General features: G+C 44.2%; 1 protein-coding gene across 2 annotated transcripts; it reads left to right on the top strand.

The window, feature by feature from the left end:
• Positions 1-1,033: 1,033 nt before the first annotated feature.
• LOC147906264 (ubinuclein-1-like) lies at positions 1,034-9,680 on the top strand. 2 transcript variants are annotated; one of them, XM_087377551.1, is made up of 13 exons: positions 1,034-1,618; positions 1,757-1,837; positions 1,919-2,014; positions 2,108-2,184; positions 5,619-6,219; positions 6,612-6,708; positions 6,839-6,939; positions 7,034-7,117; positions 8,194-8,319; positions 8,420-8,560; positions 8,673-8,720; positions 8,830-8,931; positions 9,043-9,680. In XM_087377551.1, the coding sequence occupies exons 1-13, from the start codon at positions 1,364-1,366 to the stop codon at positions 9,508-9,510; spliced, it is 2,277 nt and encodes a 758-aa protein (XP_087233677.1). In that variant the 5' UTR covers positions 1,034-1,363; the 3' UTR covers positions 9,511-9,680. The 2 variants fall into 2 exon arrangements, with proteins under 2 accessions (XP_087233677.1, XP_087233669.1); XM_087377543.1 differs by having other exon boundaries at positions 7,031-7,117.
• Positions 9,681-19,700: the final 10,020 nt, after the last annotated feature.

Raw genomic sequence — 19,700 nt, 5'->3', positions numbered from 1 at the left:
GCACTTGTTTGAGTGAGATGGGGTGTGTTATAATATTGAGAAAATTGGCATGTTTGACTGAGTCAAGGTTGGCCAAGCAATGAGTGTTAATTTGCCCATGTTTACAAAATCACAATGAACCTTCGAATTTGGTACCTTACCTCAATGCCTAAACTAATAGAATAAGGTAACCACCCTACCTTGTTTCATTTTAGGACGGAGAGTGCTAATTAAAGTCTTTTGTTTGGAATCTTATTCAACTAAATGTATTTGTTTGAAATTCAAGTTAAAGTTTCCTATTTTCTCATTGTATTTAGCAATGCAATTTTGATTAGATTTACACACTAACAATCCAACCTTTTCGAGCTAGCTTAGATGGCTTATTCTTTAACCCTTCTAGCATCTTCATCCTTGTATGGCATATTGTGGTTTGCCAATTATTACTTTCAGGACGGTTTTCCTTCCTTTCTTTTATTATATATATATATATATATTCCCAGGCAGGTAGCATTGTGGGATGAAATAGAAATATGAGGAGTCTCTTAAACTCTATTAGCAATAGATGTGCTTTCTTGAAATTAGTTAAAAGCAATTCTGTTTTGGGTTGATAGTGTTTGATAAGATTAAATTTTTGACTTTAGGACAAGATGGATTTGGGGGAAGAGGAAGGAACGCCACCTTTATAGGCATGGGCGTATTTAGGTCGAGGGTACACTATATCCGATTCTCACGTCGGCCCAAAAAAAGAGTAACTCTAGATCCTTCATAGAGTAAATCGAGGGGGGTGATTTCCATGTCACCTCAGATCGACAGAGGAGGGGCAGCCTTTGGGGAGATCAACGGAGGGGGAGTATTCCACGTCAGGCTACGACATTCCACGTGGAAGTGCCGCAAAAGGGGTGGGTAGCCACGTCATTGAGGGGCCGTACTGCGCACGTGGACAATTAGGCTACGGTGTTATACGGTAGTGGGTTAGTTGGTATGTACGCCAAGATTGTAATCGTAGGCGGGATCGTATGTCTTCTTCTCTGTCTCTGTCTCTGTTTCTCTCTCTGTTTATCTCTGTGTTGGGAGGTAAGGCAGGCTGCTCCATCGCCAGCCATCGCCATAGCCAATTCTCTGTCTCGATTTGCATCCCTGCACTCCCGCCACTTGCCCCCTCTCTCCCAATTCCATCCTTAATTTTGGCGGATTGCTCCCCCCGAAACGTGCTTTTCATCCCTTCCCTTTTGCTTTCTCCTCGCATACTTCCGATTTCGGCTCTGCGTTATCTCGAAGCTTCTGCATTATACCGCAAGATCTGTAAAGCACGCTCTTTTCTTCGCGAAGAATGTGGCACAGGGAATGTAAGTGCCGAGTCTCTGAGAGAATTTGATCAGTCAGGATGCTTGAGGATAGAGGAGGCAGCAATCCTTCCGCGTCCGGTTTCCCTATCGGAGGAATAGCACTTTTTCCTCCCTTCCAAGCTGCAGCAAAGATGCCTTCGAGGGAGCGCTTTTACGTCGAGCTTAAGCCCGGGGAGACAACCTTTGTATCTTGGAAAAAACTAATAAAGGAGGCCCAAAAGGCGGGCCCGTCATCGTCCTCGGAGGCTCCTGCTGGTGCTCATCCTGCCCTTGAAGCTCGCATCGCTCCCGAGGTAGGGTGCGTGCCTTTGTTTCATGAATAGAGAAGGTCTAGAGGGAAGTTCAAGACATTGCTATCAGAGCAATTTCTGATACGAAAGAAAATAAATGAATTTGCGAGTCTGACATTTCGAGATTTTCAAATGTTGTAGGTCGTGTCACAGAGGGATCCGCTTCCTCCGCCTCCTAACCGCTTCAACTCAGTCATAGAAAAGATCGAGCGGATTTACAAGGTTAGTCTTGCAAGAAAGCTGATGGACTCTTCGTATTTCGTGTGGTATCCACTCTCACCAATTTACTTTAAACTCTTGCAGGGAGGTAATAGCAGTGATGAGAATGAAATTCTCAGCGATTCTCCCGATGATGACCAATACGACACACAGGATTCTTTCATCGACGATGAAGAACTGGTACAAATTTCAGGCTTCTCAAGCTGCAACAATATCTTGGAATGGATTTACCGGTTAATTTCTTATTCTTTGGAACGTCTGCATGTTTTGCAGAACGAGTACTTCTCGGTGGACAAGTCCAGAACAAAGCACAAAGGGTTTTTCGTGAATAGGGGAAAGTTGGAACGAGAGTAAGTCAAGCACGAACTTTCTTAGCACTTGTGGCTCTTTTGGGTTTAGCAATGTGGCTCAGATCGCTGATTTGTTTAGGGATTCTGTTGGTCTTCTTGACATATCAACATGAGGTTTTTGCCTTGTTGATCATCTTTCCATAACTGGGGACGAGTCCTTATGTCAACATTTAGTTGTTAATTCCCATTCTCATTGGCTCATCACACTATGCCCATGTCCATCTCATAGTGCACAGGCTGGAAAAGATAACACACGTCATGCATTATGGAGATGTGGCTTGCGCTTTTGTTTTCCACAAACAACCAAGTCAACGCATTGGATGTGATTTTTTCAGACTACATCTTGGTTTAGAGGGGGTTTTTTGTTCAAGGCCCAGGGGTTACTTTGGGTGTGGGAATGGCTCTTTGATTTCTTCTTACTTTGCCCTGGGTCAAAGCATGTTGTACCTTGAGGGGTTATCAACCACAATTAGATTGTGAGATGTAAATGAATGTTTAGATGGAAGCAAACGAATAAGCATCAGGATGTACCTCTTCCAAGTAAAAACCGAGTTCATTTTTCTAAAAGATCTATTTAATCAGGCTACCACAAATTAAATTTCCCTTAGCTGCTGAACAATATTTGTTTTCTTGGGGTGCTTGCAAAGTCAGGAAAAGCACCTTTGTAGGTGCTGACGGACGATGGGGTGTTGCTTGTATGGGCATGTTCCTGGATTCATCTAGATATATGTTGCTTGTATGTTTAAATGGAGGCAAACCAAGCATCAGAATGTACCTCTTCTAAGTATGAAACGAGTTCAATTTTCCAAAAGATCTATTAATCAGGCTACATGAGATTAGAGCAGCATTTATCTTCTTGGAGTCCAACCCAGAGCTTGCAAAGCCATAAAATATCTCCTTCGTTTTTTGGTAGGAAAAAACAGACCATGGGTGTTAGCTCAGAGAACGAGATGCTGAAACTTGTAGTTCAAGTGCAAAGCTGAAGCCCTCCAAAATAGCTGGGGAGCACTTCCTGGACTGAAAGGACATTTGAAGTGGCAATGTTTACTGGGCAATACTTCTATACGGTCTTAAGACCCTTCGAGCTCTGTATGACTATTCTATTCAAATGGAATGAAGCTTCTAAACCTTAGGGCCTTTCTCAATAGTAACCCCTCGCACCAAGTAAAATGGACAATTATCCCTGCCAAAAGGAATTTGGTAAAATTAGCACAGTGATAGCAGCGTTTGTTGAACGGGCTTTTGTTCATAGGGGAATTCTGGCTTCCTGGGAGTGTTGTAGGAAGGGCTTATCTTTTCATAAGTGTTTATGCATGATTCGATCCTTAAGTATTAAGGCTTGGAGGGGCTTTAAGTTATGGATTGTGACCACCCCTCTGGCTCAAAATAAGAGCCAGGTGAAAACTGAATCCGCAAATCAATAAAGCTGCCGGAGTTCTTGGATCTTGTTGCATGACGTGGCCCGGCATCTGTTCAGGCATACTGAAGAGCACGGTGCTGAAATTCTCATCATTAGCATATTGTCTACTGAAGGGAGAAGGAATTTATAACCGTGATAGAAGCCAGGAGTCTTAAAGCATCATCGACTAGATTGCATGGCCCTTGAATGTATTTGAGTATGAAAATTTGCGAAGACTTGAACCCATCTTGGTTGTTAGTCGGTCTCGCGTGAAAATATACCAATGAAGATATATTGACAATCCACATTCGAAAGGCATGAAAAATGGCCAGAATTCTGTCATACAATAAGTGCCACGTGCATACTTGTGACAAGCCAATTACACATCCTTGTTGCATAAGCACAGCTCCAATAGCAATGTCTAACACATCTATAATAACTCAAAGGGGAGGTTTGGATCTATGATTGGTGCTCCAAAGTTGCCATTGGAAGGACCTGTTCCATTAAGAATCTCTGTAAGAAATGCGGCAATTTCTGAGTATTTTTAAATTTTGGTATGTTATAGGAATCGGTCATTCTTTGACGACATGATTTTCTGTGGATCTACGTAGATGCTATATACTGAAATAATATACTAAGACCCTTGCAGTATGCTGAGTGCTATAACTAGAAAAGTCAAAATCATACTAGAACTGAAACTGCCGCAATGAGCATACGAAGGCCCTGAAGTTAAGCACTAAGTGTCCAGGGGGATACAGAAGAACTTCCCTGGTGTGTAGAGCTATGGTGGGATGCGATCTGGCGGTCACCCTTGAGCAGAGCCTAAACAGTCTCGCCGTGCGTGTCCTAGTCTGTTTTTGCTCTGCACTTGTCTCTGTGGCTCCGGCTCTCGTCTCCTCTTCCCACTATCCACTCTGCCCTCATCCCCCTCCTCTTCTCCATGTCCTGGTGCTGGCTCAAATGCATAGAAGTCTGGGACATGCATAGAAGTCTCTTCTCCATGTCCTGGTGCTGGCTCAAATGCATAGAAGTCTGTGACATGCATGTGTCAGATCCCTTGCTCCCTCGTGTTGTATGATCTATCTTAGTAGGGTCTCTTTGTGTCTCTGAATCTCTCTCAAGTATACAAAATGGATCATCTGTTAGAGATTAATGCACCCACCTGCTGTGAGCTCCCTAGTGTGGTGACAAAGGGGCATTGGATTATAGGGAGATATGACTGAGAGGGGGAAAATCTAAGGGACCAATTATGGGCTGCATGACAGCAGCAAACCAGGTCTAGAGGGAGGCCAGACCATGCAGGGCATCAAGCCCTTGTCAACCAGCTCCTTTTATAGGCTGCCCAGGGGGGGCTGATTTGGACACATAAAGGGCCGACTGGCAGGTTGGCCTGCCAGTCCAGGAGCCAACTCAAAAGTCGGCCTGTTTCAGGTCTCCCGTCCCCCTATAAAGGGGCTCCTTGCCCCCCTCATTTGGCATCAGCCACAGCAACCACTGAAGCCCTCAAGAGGCAGCGCGGAGCAGGGGTAGTCTACTAGGAGAGTTCCAGAACTTGGCCATCCCATTGCTGGATATCTTGTGCTCACCCTGCGCTAGCTTTTGCCCACTATTTGGCGGAGGAATACATCTGAGCTCTCTCTCATTTTCTCTCTCTTGTATATGCTGGGTCAGTGATCTAAAACCAAGCCCCTTGTGAAAGAGGCAGTGATATCTTCCACATATCGCATTAATATACCGCGCGTCTACACATGAAGTGCTCCTCCATCTCCATCCCCTTAGTTTGTAAAGTTTATATATCCTGTGTGCTCTGGGTATGCCTGCTGCCCTCCCTGCCTCAATCCCCAGCTAGTAGGGTGATACCTGCAGCTGCCCAATGGCAATCCTCAATGCATGCGACACTTGCCTATCCTCCAGGTGCTGCCTTTGTGTGTGTGTGTGTGTGTGTGTGTGTGAGAGAGAGAGAGAGAGAGAGAGAGAGAGAGAGAGAGAAGTTTGTGATTTGTAAATGGGAATAATTTAATGACTTGTCTTTCAGGGCTGAACTAGCCGCTTCACCTGTAGCTGGCCCCAAGAAAAGAAAAAGAAGAGATATCAAGAAGTTGAGTAGCGAGACTAAGGATGATATGTCGGAGAAGTTGCTAAAGTCAGGCGTAAGGCTGAAAGCTGCTGCCAGGAAGCTTCCTTTGTCAAGTGTTGGGATGCCAGCTTCAAACCAGCAGACAACGCAAAAGGAGAGGAAAGAAGTTTGTGATCCTCTGCCAGGACATGGGGCTAGAAAAGGTATAGAAGGAAGCGCCTTTGAGAGTGACCCTGTTAATATGGGGGTAAACAACGTGACTGTACCTCAGTATAAAGAGGAAGCTGTCAGAGATGGACCAGAAGGTAGAGAAATTCCAAAAGATGCTGTTGTGGAAAGGCCCGTGGACCACCCTGCGTGTGTGATTATGACAAAGTTGCAAGCTACCGAGAAAGCTGAGACAAATGGCTTCTCGAAAAAAGATTATTTTGTCCAGTCAGTGCAGAAAGAAGCACGAGTCACAAACTTGGCCAAAGTAAAAGCTACGCAAAAAGGTGTTAAAGAGGAGGATTCAAAGGAGACAATGGGTGTTGCAGGCAAACTTCACTCTGTCCATGCTGTAAATTTCGAACTCATGACATTCCACAGAGTGAAGTTTGCCATGTACTTTCTGCAGCTTATGCTTCAACTGATGCAATTTCTGTATGGAGTCCTTGCAAGTCTTGCTTAAATGCAACATGTTGTCTTTATTATGCCATGCGTTGAATTATAAAGTTTGCCTTTGACAACTTGTTTCAAACAAACTAAAGTTTGTGATTTTGTTCTATAAAGTTTGCCTCTGGCGAAGTGTTTCAAATGAACTAAAGTTTGTGATTCCCTTTTGAAGCTCTATCATGATAGGAATTTGATTCATAGATCTCATGAATCTCTTTGCTAATTTTACGCTGTCTGACCACAAAATGTTTACACGAATTTATGAGCAGCTTTCCCATTTTTGTGACTGATCTGCAGAAGTTATCTCCCACGGGAAAAGAAGTGAGTCCAGGGCGTCCTAAAGGCACTGTTCTAGAGAGAGCATTTCAAGACTTGGAAAGGGGAGTTGCACAATGTGAGTTTTTGTTGACATTTTCTAAATCCTCCTTTTCCCCTGTAGCAATGGGAGTTTTGGTCGGCATTTTCTAACCCCTCCTTTGCAGCACTCAATTCTTATGTTCCCAGTTTTATCTGGATGATGGCAGTGTGTCCTCCTGCATTGGTTGTCAGGGAACCTGAGCAAGGCAAAAGGAATCGGTTACCTAGAGATATAAAGCAGAAGTTGGCGAAAGTCGCAAGATTAGCGGTAAAAAATTTATATGTTTCATGCATTTTTTTCAAGAATTCATTATGGTTTTGAGCAGACCATTAACTACTTATGGTTGTGTTGGTTGCAGCAGGCCAAACAGGGTAAAATTACAGATGAGCTGATTGACCGCCTCATGGGCATTCTGGGCCACGTAATGCGTGTGAAAACATTAAAGGTGCAGCAAATTTACCTTTTCTCCAGTATGATGGCTTATCTTCAATTCATTAAAAAATGTGTCATATCTTGGAGATGTAGTGTAGATATTTGTCATGTATGCTTCAGACACTTCCCTGACTCATTTAGTATGCACGTTTTGTGAGCCAAGAGACTTCCATTTGGATGAAACTAGTCTTTCCAAATTTACTTAAGATTTAGTTTTTTAAAATGCTGTTTCAGCACAGTGCTGCTTTGCCTATTTTAGTGTTGTGGCCTGCTGCAGGGTGGGTTATAGGGTTGCTGCTGCTGTTTTGTTGCCCCTTGCTGCTCTCTGCCTGCTTAATATGTTATTGCCTGGTGCATTCATGAAATCTGACTGTATTTTGATCAGAGTTGAGGACATGTGTTCGAATGTGTGGCAGATGACACACTGGCATGTGCACTTGCGATCTTTTAGAAGAATATTCCCCTTTGCCCTTTTCTAAAAAAAGACTGATCTCTGGGCAAATTTGACTGTTCCAAACCTTCAAAAGATTTGTTTTTCAGATGTGGAATGGTACCTACTGGGCCTGTTGTAGTGGGTTCCTTTATCACTTTGAGGCACCTTTTTGGGTTGGCAAATGCCTTAGATAGCTTGTTTCGGAGTTGGGCATGCCAATTATTGAAAACAGATCCATTTGAATAACAACCGCACCTCTTTTGGAAGCGTCTAATTTATGTAAATAAGTTTTTGAAAAATTTTAATGTTTAATTTTTTAGTATTTACAATTTTCTACTTAGCTTGGATATTGAAGCCTAGGCTCTACTGTGTAGGTTGATGATTGATCAATGATGGTAACTGGTTAATAATACGATGTTCATTGAATCATTGTTTCCTTTATATGAGTTCATGTACATGTCTTGTGCATCTATGATAGTTTTAAGTCTAGTGTACATATAAAAGTCTAATGCCTTTTACACCTCAAAAATTTAAGAGTCTTTAGAGTCTCATACCTTAAGCTCCTCTTATGTCGGGCCTCTTACACCTCTTACCACTATGGTAATAACAAAGCTAAAGAATGACTGGAGGCCTTGTCTTTGGGGAAATATCTACAGAGGAATTTGAAAGCGATGATTGAGATGGGGTTATCGGCAATGCAAGAGAAGGAGGGCCGTTTGCAAGACATTAAACGAGAGGTTACAGAAATGGTTAAATCTAGGGTCCATACCCTCCAAGCGCAGGTATTTTACCATGCCATTGTCATTCTGTCCAGAGCTTAATGTATTTTCAGAATTCCTGTTCATCAACTCCTGCCATATTCAGACATCGTTTGCTTTTCAGGATATAGAGCATCTGGAAGTGTCCTATGATGATTTTCAGCCACTAGCGAGCTCTGCTGAGAAAGCAAGTAGTGAAGGGCAATACCAGTGGGATCAAGCAACAGAGGATAAGATCTGTGATTTGTATGAGCAGTATATAGAGGTTGCCATTTTTAAACTATGTAGTTCCATCAGCATCTATGAAGCATCCTTGTCAGATTAACATTGTTTGGCTTGTGTTGTAGTGTTAAAATTTTGCATCTCATTTTTGACAGGGCATGGATGAACATAGAGGTCCACAAATAAGGAAACTTTATGCAGAGGTCTGTTTATTAGTTCCGACTTCTTTTGTGTGTGGACTAATTTTTTGGTTTGGATGTATGACATATGGCTTTTTCCTCATCTGATTTCTTTGGCCTCGAGTATCCTCAGCTTGCAGAGCTCTGGCCAGAGGGATGGATGGACAATATTGGCATTAAGCATGCAGTACATCGGGCTAAAGAACGGAAGAAGAAGCTAATCAAGGCTACCAATGTATGTTGGGCTCTACTTATCTTAGAGAAAAAAAAACTCTAGCGGGTTAAGTGCTCAGGACACCTACTGACAAATTTTGTACATCCTTGTTTCATACTTTGAAATATTCAGAGTGGAGAGGAATCCAGAAAGAGACGGAGGTCTACGGGGAAGCAACGCATGGAGGAGTTGGGCACTGAAAGAGTGTCGTTACTAGATTTGAATGCACCAAGCCAAGACCAGTTTCAGTATGATAAAATCAGCAGTCATGATTTTCTTGAAAACGAGATCCGCCTGAACTATGGAGGTGAACCGCGCCTGTCTAATGGGGAGAAAAGAAAATATTGCAGAAAATCTCCAGGAAAAGGCTTAGGCAGCCTGGAGAAAAAGAGAAAGAAAATAGAGGGCAGTCCCATACTGAAAAAAAAGATAAAGAGAAAGCTAGAGAAAGGTGTGGCGGACATGACGACTATTGTACCAAAAAAGAGTTTATCAACTTATGCTGCTTTAGTAACCTCTGCTACAAATGAAAAGCCACCTGAATGTCCTCTGTGGAATGTGGGCATGCAACCAGGGGCAGCATTACCTGTAACAGAATGAATGACTAGTGGTGAAGCTTATGCCATTGATAGATTTGTGTTTTTCCTGAGGTGATTTTGCTTCAATCTGTATATTTTGTTCTGTTCACGGCAGCAGGGATCGTTGCAAATTGCAGGCATCCATCCTTAGCACTATTTTTTAAGCTTCATTTTGAGCTTCAATCAAGGCAGTCCCCTTCCAATCAAAGTGCTCGTATATTTGCTCAATCCATTAGGTTTATTGTTATGATCATTGGAATTGTGTAGAGTTACTCTATGAAGTGTGATGTTTCTGCGCATGCAAATGATTGCTTGTGTGATCCTTGCACCACATGTGGTTATTACAAGTCCAATTTCATAGTTTACATGGAGGTTCAATTTCTCTACTGCAAAACTTGCAGAATGATAGCCTTTGCATATGGAACAAGTCAACTGTTCTTTTGAGGACTTGTGTATGGAGGGGCAAGCATGCACAGTAAACAGAAGCAAATTCATATTGGGGCTACGTCTTAGAGAGCAGGAATATTAGTTGTATTAACATTGTCCTCCCTTTTTTGTGTGAAAACATGATAGTATGAATGCTCATCTGCACTACCTCGTTGTCCATTAGGGAAATAGAGACATGCTATAGGGAGCTCGAAGTCATTGCCCAAGCACAACCCTCTATACCGAGATGGAGCTAACAAAATTTGTTGTGTATGGACATAATCTTGGAAAATAAGTAATGCTGCAATGGTCTGTATTTCATGCAGATGGATGATTGTAGTAGGCTTTAAAGTTAATTGTCACGAGTATGATTTAGAAGGTTTGTCATGCGCACATTTGCCAGATACATGGTTTGTCAAGCATATCATTATGGATCAGCAGAGATGGAGGGCGCTGCTGCTCCTGCGCTCCTGCGCTCCTGCCTGAGCCCCCTCACACCTCCTTCCGCCTCAGCCTCCACCCTCTCACCTCTTGCCTCTTGCCTCCCCCCTCCTTCCGCCTCCTTCCCGCATCCTCTCCACCCCGCCTCCTCCCTCCTCTTACCCCGCCTCCTCCCGCCTGCAGCCCACCTCCACCCCTCCTTCCGCCCACCCCACATCCTCCCTCTTGCAGCCCACCTCCATCCCGCTCGCCGCCTCCCCACCTCCTCTCGCCTTCTCCTCCCCGCCTCTATCTACCTCTCTCCCCTCTACCCTCACCCCACCTCCACCTTGCCTCCACCTTGGCCCCGTCACCTTAGACCCTTCGCCTCCATCTCGCCTCCGACCGTCCCCTCTTCGCCTCCTCTTCATGTTTCTCCTCTGTGAGGGCCCTCTCCATTTGCAACCAACTGTAGGGGTGTGTAGCATTGGGGCCGCTCCCCCGCAGCTTACCCTTGGGTTTTTTCCATCCTTTCCTTTGGGTAGGGGTGAGCGACTTGTTTGTCTTGAGAAAGAATTTCTTGGTGGTGACCCTTGGTCTGGCCAGAGGGACTCCCAAAGCCATTAAGATTCTTCTTTCCCCAGCCAACAAACGTGGGAGTAGTTCATCTTCACGATTAGTGGCAGAGACCTGTGGCGAGAGCCAGAGTTCAGCGGGGTATCTAGCAGCCTCCTCTTCTCATTCGGCCAGAGGAGACATAATGGATTCCTTGAGAGATTGGATTGCTTCTACGTTAGGGACTGGGCACTCCATAGAGGTGGCTCTATAGGGATTCTAGCAGGCACCATGATGTCATACCACACTCTACCTAGAGCATCCCCATCAGGGTCTTTCTTGAAAGGGGGTCAGCATTCCAGAGGACCTCCTGCAGGATGAGAAGGTTTAGTAGGTTATGGCAGATATTTCGCAGCAACCAGAGTCAATACGCTGCTAGGGCTGGGCTTCATGGGTGGTAGATGCGATTCAAAGTAGCAGTGAGGAGTTGTAGTCTCACGTCCTTAGACGGAGGAGGGCTTTTCAGAAGCGCGAGTGTGCATTGCAATGAGACCTCGCTTCCATAGAGAGGCTTAGGGAGCAAGACTCAGAATCCCAGTGGCTGTGATAGATATGAGAGCGCACGCCTTGAGCTCCAGGACATGGAGGTTCGGTAGGCTGAGTTCTCCTACTACTCCACCCAGGCCTTCAGTCCTACCCATGAAATCTGACAAGTGTATGCTAGATGGCCATTTATATGTATATGATAAACATGTTCTTCAAGGCCTTTCCTAAAAGTTTGAACATTGAATACCTCATGTTTTTTGCATTGAAGGACCATTCCTTGAGTAACAATTGCTTTCATTTCAAGAGAGAGTTGGGTATAGTAGGGGGATAGGATGACGAAGCAGTTCTTTCATACCACTGGGCCTCAATCGGCAGGCATACAATTACACGTTTACGAGATCTGCAGGGCATTATGCACACCGATCCACAGGAGATTCTAGGGTTGACCACGGTTTTCTATAGCTAGCTCTTTTAGGCGGAGAGGGTGACTCCAGCTTGTTGCCCAATGCCTTGTGGCCCGTGAGCTAGTTTGAGACCACATTTTGACGGTAGTCTTGCGGGAGTTATGCAAGAGTCTAGAGGAGCCTTTCACAGATGAGGAGTTTTGGGAAGCCCTCAAGGCCCTGTGAAGATGGCTTGACTCCAGAATTCTTCCATAACTTCTGGGAGATCATTTCCACCCCTTTTGGCTTAGGCTGCCAGAAGATACTTTGACATGGGATCCCTTCCTCAGTCCCTGAGCAAGGGGTGGATTTGTTTGATCCCGAAAGGGGGAGATAGGTCAAACATTCGGTAGTGTAGACCGATCACCCCACTTGACACCGAATACAAGATCCTTGCTAAGGTCTCGAGTTTGCGGTTGCGGTCCCATCTCATCGACATCATCCATGACACGTAGAGTGTAGCATCCTGGACAACATTTTCACACTTTGGGTGGTAGTGGATTGCCAATCAACTGGTTCATTCCATACTCCTGTAGAGGGGGAATCATGAAGAAACTCAAAGAGAATGCTGAGGTCTACTGTCAATTTTCCCACAGGAAAATGCTGGGGTTGCCAAGGATGGGAGTAGGATTCCCCATCAAGCTCTAGAGAGGCTTATCCGGGATTTATTCCTGGCAAAGGGTGAAGAAAGCTTTGCAGGTAACCACTAGAGTTTACGGGAGAGGGATTTGAACCCATGTGGCTAGGGAGGGGTCATCCTTCTCTTGGATTTTGAGAAGGCTTACGACAGGGTGGGGTGGTCTTTCTTGGAGGGCACTATGCAGAGATTGGGTTTCTCAGATAGATGGATTAGAGGAGTCTCTACGCTTTATGCGGGGAGCTCTAGTCAGATGCTTGTTGATGGACACACGTGCGAGGCATTTCTGCTCTCTCGCTCGGTCTGTTAGGGATGTCTTCTAGCTCCCTTCCTTTTCCTTTTTGTGGCTGAGGCATTGGGCTACTACTTGAGATCGCAGGTGGCGGGCCTCATAGAGTTGAGGCACCTAATGAGACAGGAGGAGTTGCTAGACTCAGAGTTTGTAGATGACACAGCCTTGTACATAGAGGGCACCACAGTGAGCTTGGAGAGAGTCAGGGGAGCCCTTGCTATCTACTCCATGTATCAACTAGACAAAATCCATCGGTTTCTTCACAGGCTCTGAGGAGAGGAGACATTGGAGATTCAAGAGTGGGGGAGTGCCTTTGGCTTTTGCTGGATACCACGGGGTTAGACATCGAGATACCTCGGTTGCCAGGTGGGTATTGATATTACAGCAGTAGATCGCCCCAGTCCTCCAGAGTGTCAGGTGGGTATTGATATTACAGTAAAGCAGCAAATCGCCCCGGTCCTTGAGAGTGTCCGAAGCAAGCTTCTCTATTGGAGCTCAATCAAACTCCCCCTAGCGGGCCGTGCCTTAGTGGCAAACCGAGTCTTTCTTGCCACGGCCTGGTACATTGCCTCCTACTGGTGTTTTCACCACAGAGGGTGCATTAAACAGCTCTGACATTTGGTTTAGAATTTCCTTTGGGCATGATTGGATGGCACGATGAATACTAGATTCAAGTTGCTTGGCAGACGGTGATCATACCGCAGGTATTGGAAGGTTTGGGTATCATTGATTTGGAGATGCAGAGTAGAGCCCTCTTGGGCAAGTTGGTTGTGCGCGGCCTTACCCCTTGTGCAGAGTCTTGGAAGCAGGGCTTCTCAGGAACACCCCACGCACTAGGGGGTAGTGGCAATATTCACACATATGGATCTTTTCAGAGGCCCCCCTTATAAGGAAGGGTTCTCCCATGATGAGGAGTCTCCATAGGGTTTGGTAGAGATTAGCAAGGGGCCTCATCCACACTCAACCCCGTTGTGCAGAGAGGAGTTCGAGTGCCAGCCCCTTATTTGGCACTCGGAGATCAGGGATCAAGATGGACATATGCTTGGGTAGTGGACTCACATTGGTGGATGGGCACAGTGGGACAGTGGCCTGGATTTCTCTTTTGGCAGATGGAGTAGATTACCCATGGAGGTAGAGGCGAGGCTTGGAGAGCCATAGCGCATATACAAGGGGAAGGGCAGTGCATGCAGGAGATTGACCTAGCCATCCTTGAGTCTTGGTGGGAGGGACTCCGCATGTGGATGGATAGCAGATGGTTGGGCCAGTTTTCTCGAACTGGGGTCCCTTGAGGATGATGATTTAGCAAGGCAGCACACAACCTAGTTTCTTCCGTGTAGGGCCTAGAGGCCAACTTCAGGCACTCATTGAGAGAGACCTCTACAAACTGGATGGGACTCATTGGCAGATGATCAAAGTTGTGTGCTGATTGGGAAAGGAGTGGCACATCGATCCTCCCAACATCCAAGAGTAGGATGCCCCCAAATGGCACCTTTGGCTTTGGGAAGGTAGGCCCTTGAGCGAGGTCCAGTGGGATTCGGGAGAGTGGTTTTGGCCTTCTAGGATTGGCCTCGCCGAGTAGGTGGACAAGGTGCCTTTCTTTTCCTAAATCACTCGATTGGCAAGAGGCTTCAGATGGACTCTGCAACTTGGACCCCTTCGAGGGACAGGCATTGGGTGGCCCAAAGGGTTCCCCAAGAGGTCCCTTCCAGGTTTTGGACGTGTCTATGGTCCAGTTTGCGGCCAAGGAAGATCTCCTACTTCTTCTAGCTAGCTGTCCATGGAGGCTTGTCCATAAGCCCGTGGTTGGAGCAGATGCGGGTGGAGGGGCAGTGCCACTACTATTCTGCTGGAGTTCTAGAGATGATCCCTCACTGCCTCTGGAGCTCTCATCGCACAATGAGGATCTAGACGGGAGCCCTCAGGATTATGACCCGCATGCAGAGCCTTGAGAGGGACTACACCTGGGGAATGGTGGCCTAATTGACTGAGGGAGGTCACACATTCCAAATTGTTGAGGTCTCTCTAGCTTACCGGATGCAAGGTTAGATCTAGCATTCAGAGGATAGAGCTCCATGAGGCAGTCCCTCCTGATATCCTAGATCCTAATTCCCCTCTGGAGGATAGCGTGTGAGAGGTAGTAGCCAGTATCACGACGTGGAACATTTGGGTTGCTCGTTGTATTCTTTTTCTTTTGGGGCAAAGAAACTTTGATTATATTCTAATCATATGTTTTGTACAATGGTGTCAAAACTTGACAAAAAGTTATCCTCTAGAGAGGAATAAGTGCATACAAGAAAACCACTATCTAGAAGTGGGAAAAACCAAAACATTTGTAACCAATAAAATATGCTCAAGAGTTAATGTGCTTGTTGAAGGCAAGCCGCCACATACTATGATCCCAAGCTGAATCCTTAAGGGTCTATCCAAAACAGAGAGTGTGCTGCAATTGACTGCATGTTCCAAAAAACTATTGTTGTTCTGACAGCCATCATAACTGTAGCATTTAAGGTCTTCAACAATAGTGTACTGGGCCTGTGCACAAAAGATCAGTAACATGGAAACAGTAGCCAGTGGAGGTACTCTAATCTGTAGGTTTTGATTTGACTGGGAAGAGTGAAGGAAGGAGTTGAGCCTGTATATCCACTCCTAAGTTGGAGCATCTCCCTACCTCCTCGATGTGCTCTTCCAATTCTGCTTGGAGTTCAGATACCTGGTCTTTGTAATTATGATATTCTTGGTCCAAAAGAAACTTAGCCTGAAGCACAACACATAGTGATTAGTTAGTAAGAACATAGCATTCATACCAATTAACAAAGTTCTGTTCAGCATGCATGACCTCATCATTGAATTGAAAAGCATTTTTGGATATCCATATAAACCATAGTGCATATGCTCTTATGTGTGTCCATGTAGCATAAGGTATTTTGAGGAAACTCTCAGAGAAATTAAGAATTCTGCCCTCTTTCCAAGTGATGTCCCCATCCCACAGCTGGATTCTACCCATAATCAACTCTTGGTCTGCATTATGCAGTTTGAATTCTCTTCTTATCTCCAACCAATTCTTCCATCTAAGATTAGTCTTGTCCCATAAGTCCCCCCAACAAGAAAGTCCCTTCTTCACTAAGTGCCATGCTCTCAGAAAGTCATTATCACTTAGTTGTTGTATTCTGAAAAAGGTAGAAACCTAGATTGAATCTAAGGTCATAAAGCTTCCTTTCCGAGAGAGAGTGAGGCTCTGAGAGGCCTTACATGCTTGAAGTTCCTGAGAAGGAGGTTAGCCCAATCACTTTCAGGAGTAGTGATGGATTTAATTATCCATGTAGTTGCTAATTTGTATGCTGCTAGTTGGATATTTATGACACCCAGTCCTCCTTCCTTTCTTGGTCTAGTGCAGAAAGCCCACTTAACCTTAGCTATCCTTCTTCTAGTGTCACTCCCACCCCATAAGAACGATCTGCAGATCCTTATGAAAGTTTCTAACCCTGTTCTGGAGGGACACTAGCATGAGAGATTAAAAATGGCAATTGGATATATGCAGTGATTAAGCACTACCCTTCTCCCTGCCAGATTTGCTTGCAATCCCCTGATAATGTCTATTTTCTTTTTTAACTTTTTTAGGAACCACTCCCATCTATCTTTCATCTTAACATTGAACCCCATAGGGATACCTAGTAGCCTGAATATCTGATGATGGGGGATTTTCTTGCATCCAAGCTGGTCTAAAAGTTTTTGGTTGGCACCGGATAATAATGCATAACTTGTTTTGGAGTGATTCATTTTTGAACCAGATGCATTAAGAATATCTCCATACACTCCATAGCTCTTTGTATGTCTACATCTGTGTTTTTAATTGTTAGGGTAGTATCATCTGCAAATTGTTGGTTTACAAGATGCTTTCCTGAGGGGAATTCTATACCATTGATTTCTCTTGCAGTCACCTGTTCCTTTATCAGCCATCCCAAAGCATCAGCAATTATATCAAATAAGAGGGGTACTAATGGACATCCTTGTCTGATGGACCTTCTCAACATGAAGCTCTGAGACATCTCACCATTCACACACCCCTTTGCAGAGGCATTTGTAGAGGTAAATTTCTTTCCCAATCCCAAGCTATTAAGTGACTATAGCAGAAAGTCCCAATTCAGCCTATCATATGCCTTATCAAAGTCTATTTTAATAAGACAGATCTCTTGATTACTTTCTTCAGCATGAGTGCACCCTTCCCATTAGATGATTGCCTCTAATAGATGCATGTTCTTGATGAAACCTTTTTGTTCCTCCAGAATCCACTTGTCCATCTTGTGTTTCAGTCTTAGAGCAATTGCTTTAGCATATATCTTATAGGAACAGTTTAGCATAGTGAGGGGCCTCCAATTTTTTAAGACTGTCTTGTCCCCTTTCTTTGGTATAAGCTTAATGACCCCTCCATTTAAATGCTATGGGAGCAAGCCTTGTTTAACACTCTTCCTCCAAACAGCTAGTAAGGAGGGGCCAATAGTGTCCTAAAAGAACTTGTAGAATTCTGCAAGTAGCCCATCTTCCCCAGGTGTATTGCCATCAGCCATTACAAACATAGCCTCTTTACGTTCTTGAAGGGATAGGTCTATTTCTAGCTGATTTTTGTCTAAGTTGGATACATAGGATTGCATCGCTGTATGACACCTATTTTTGGCCTCTAGGACCTTGTTGTTTGTTAAGTCCACTGTGCTTAAAAGATTTTTGAAGTGACTGTCTATGATCATATTTTTTGCTTTTGATTTGACCAATTCCCCATTATTCTTATGCAACAAAGGGATTTCCTCACATGATTTCTCTTTTTTTTAATCCTTTTGAAGTTCTCCTTAGTTGGTCTATCTATCTTGCCTGCCCACCATTCCCTAAAGTATATCTTGGCATTATGTAGCTTGATATGTTCTTGCATTTTGACTTCTTTTCTTTTGACCAATAACTGATGTTGGGCATTGATATCATTACTTCTAGCTCTTTGTTCAAGACCTTCAATATCCTTCTTAAGCTTGTCCATTCTTCTTGCTCTAATGGTTGCTCTATTTTTTTTGGCTTCCTTTAAAATTGTCTGGACCCTTTCAACAGCATCCTTCTAGCCTTGGACAATGAGTCAGCTACAAAAGAGAAGTGTCAACTCTCTATAATCTGTCTTTGAAATGTCTGAAGCTTGAAAAAGAAAGGGTCAACCTTAAACCATGAGTTTCCTTTCTTCCCACTCCCCAAATCAATACAAGCTAACACTGGCTTGTGGTCTGATAAGGTGAGGGATAAAAAGGTGGATTGCTTGACTTCTAGAGCTTGGTCGATCAGAGATTGAGCAATATACACTCTATCTAGCTTGGCTTCTCTTCTTAAATTACCTACCTGTCTATTGCTCTAAGTGTAGATGCTGGGAGTCCCAATGCCTACCACTTGCCGATTTTCTTTGAGGTCTTCCCATATTTGTTGTTCAGGACCCCTAAGTATTGATCCCTTCTGCATCCATCTGTCTTTGACATTCTCAACCATATTGAAGTCTCCCATAATAATAGTCACTTCCTAGATTTAGCATTGAATCCCAAGTGATTCTTCTTTCCATAGAGCCTATTGGAGCATAAACTGAGATAGCTTTATGAAAGAAAATATTTTCATTCTACACATTAAGGCTAGCCATCTGTGGTTTGGGTCCTACCTGCATCTGATGACACATTCCTTGTAATGTGACAATATCCCAATTGGAGTGCCACCCCTTCCTTTCTCATGTCTTGTGATGTACCAAATTCTTCTACTGTCAACCTTTTTTAGCCTTCAATTGGAGTGCCACTCCTTCCTTCCTCATGTCTTGTGAAATACCAAATTCTTCTACTGTCAGCCTTTTTTAGCCTATAATCCAGGGTGTCATTTGTTACTTTCACCTCTTGTAAGACAAGAAATGTAGGAGACATGGCTAATTCCTGACTCCTCCAAGGGTTAGTTAATCCACAAACATTAAGTGTGAGAAATGTGAATGGTTTATTTACCATTCTTACTCTTCCCCTTTTTAGCCTTAGGGGTTGGGCTTTTGGGTGGGGCACTCTGACCCTTTACTTCAAAGTTGTGGCTTGAGGTTTGGCAGGGGGTCCAGTAGGGTTACTCAGTTTTTGGGCCAAAGGGAGTTCTTCCTCTAAGTCTCCCAACTCTGATTCACTCATATGGGCATCTACTTGATTTAGATCCTCCTCAAACTCTCTAGACTAGCTAGGTTTGATTTCATCTTCCTCCATTTGTGCATCCTATATCCACTTCTCAGTTTCTTGATTAACAAGAGCCTCAAAAGTATTGTTGGTTGCCAAAGGAAAAGTCACTCTCTCCTTTTCTTGCTGAACAAGAGGTTTCTTCAGACTCTACCTTCTTGTCTGAACTGTTATCTGTCATCACTATTTCTACAGTTTTCTCCATGTCCTGGTTTTTTCCCCTGCCTTTGACAATCCACTTTGGTTTAGGAGGAAGATTGGCTTGTTGTTAACAGAGCTGTTGGTTTAGGACCATTTCTCTTTAAAGGGCAATTTTTGACTATATGTGTTGAAAGCCCACACAAAAAGCATGAATTAGGGAGGTTCTTGTATACCAGAGGTTACTCCATATAGACACTTTCATTCCTGTTGACTATGACTAGGGTTTCTCGGAGCTCCTCAACCACATCCAATCTAACACACACTTGGGGATGGCCTCTAGGATTAATGAATTGCTCCTTTCCACATCTATCACTTGCCCTAATCTTCTGTAAAGGTTAGGAGCTTGGTTCACTAAAGAAAAGGGAAGGTCAGGGAGTTCTACGCAAACAAGTACAAAGGTAGATCTTGGCTTATTAGGGTTGAAGTCTTGGGATCAAAAAACTAGATAAAGGGGTTGATGCCTTATGGTCCAGA

The sequence above is a fragment of the Dipteris shenzhenensis genome, chromosome 1, assembly GCF_047967505.1.
Source record: "Dipteris shenzhenensis isolate YYH24624 ecotype China chromosome 1, Dip_SZ_1.0, whole genome shotgun sequence".
In the NCBI taxonomy this organism is placed as follows: Eukaryota; Viridiplantae; Streptophyta; class Polypodiopsida; order Gleicheniales; family Dipteridaceae; genus Dipteris; species Dipteris shenzhenensis.
This window is presented reverse-complemented; position numbering and strand designations above follow the sequence as displayed.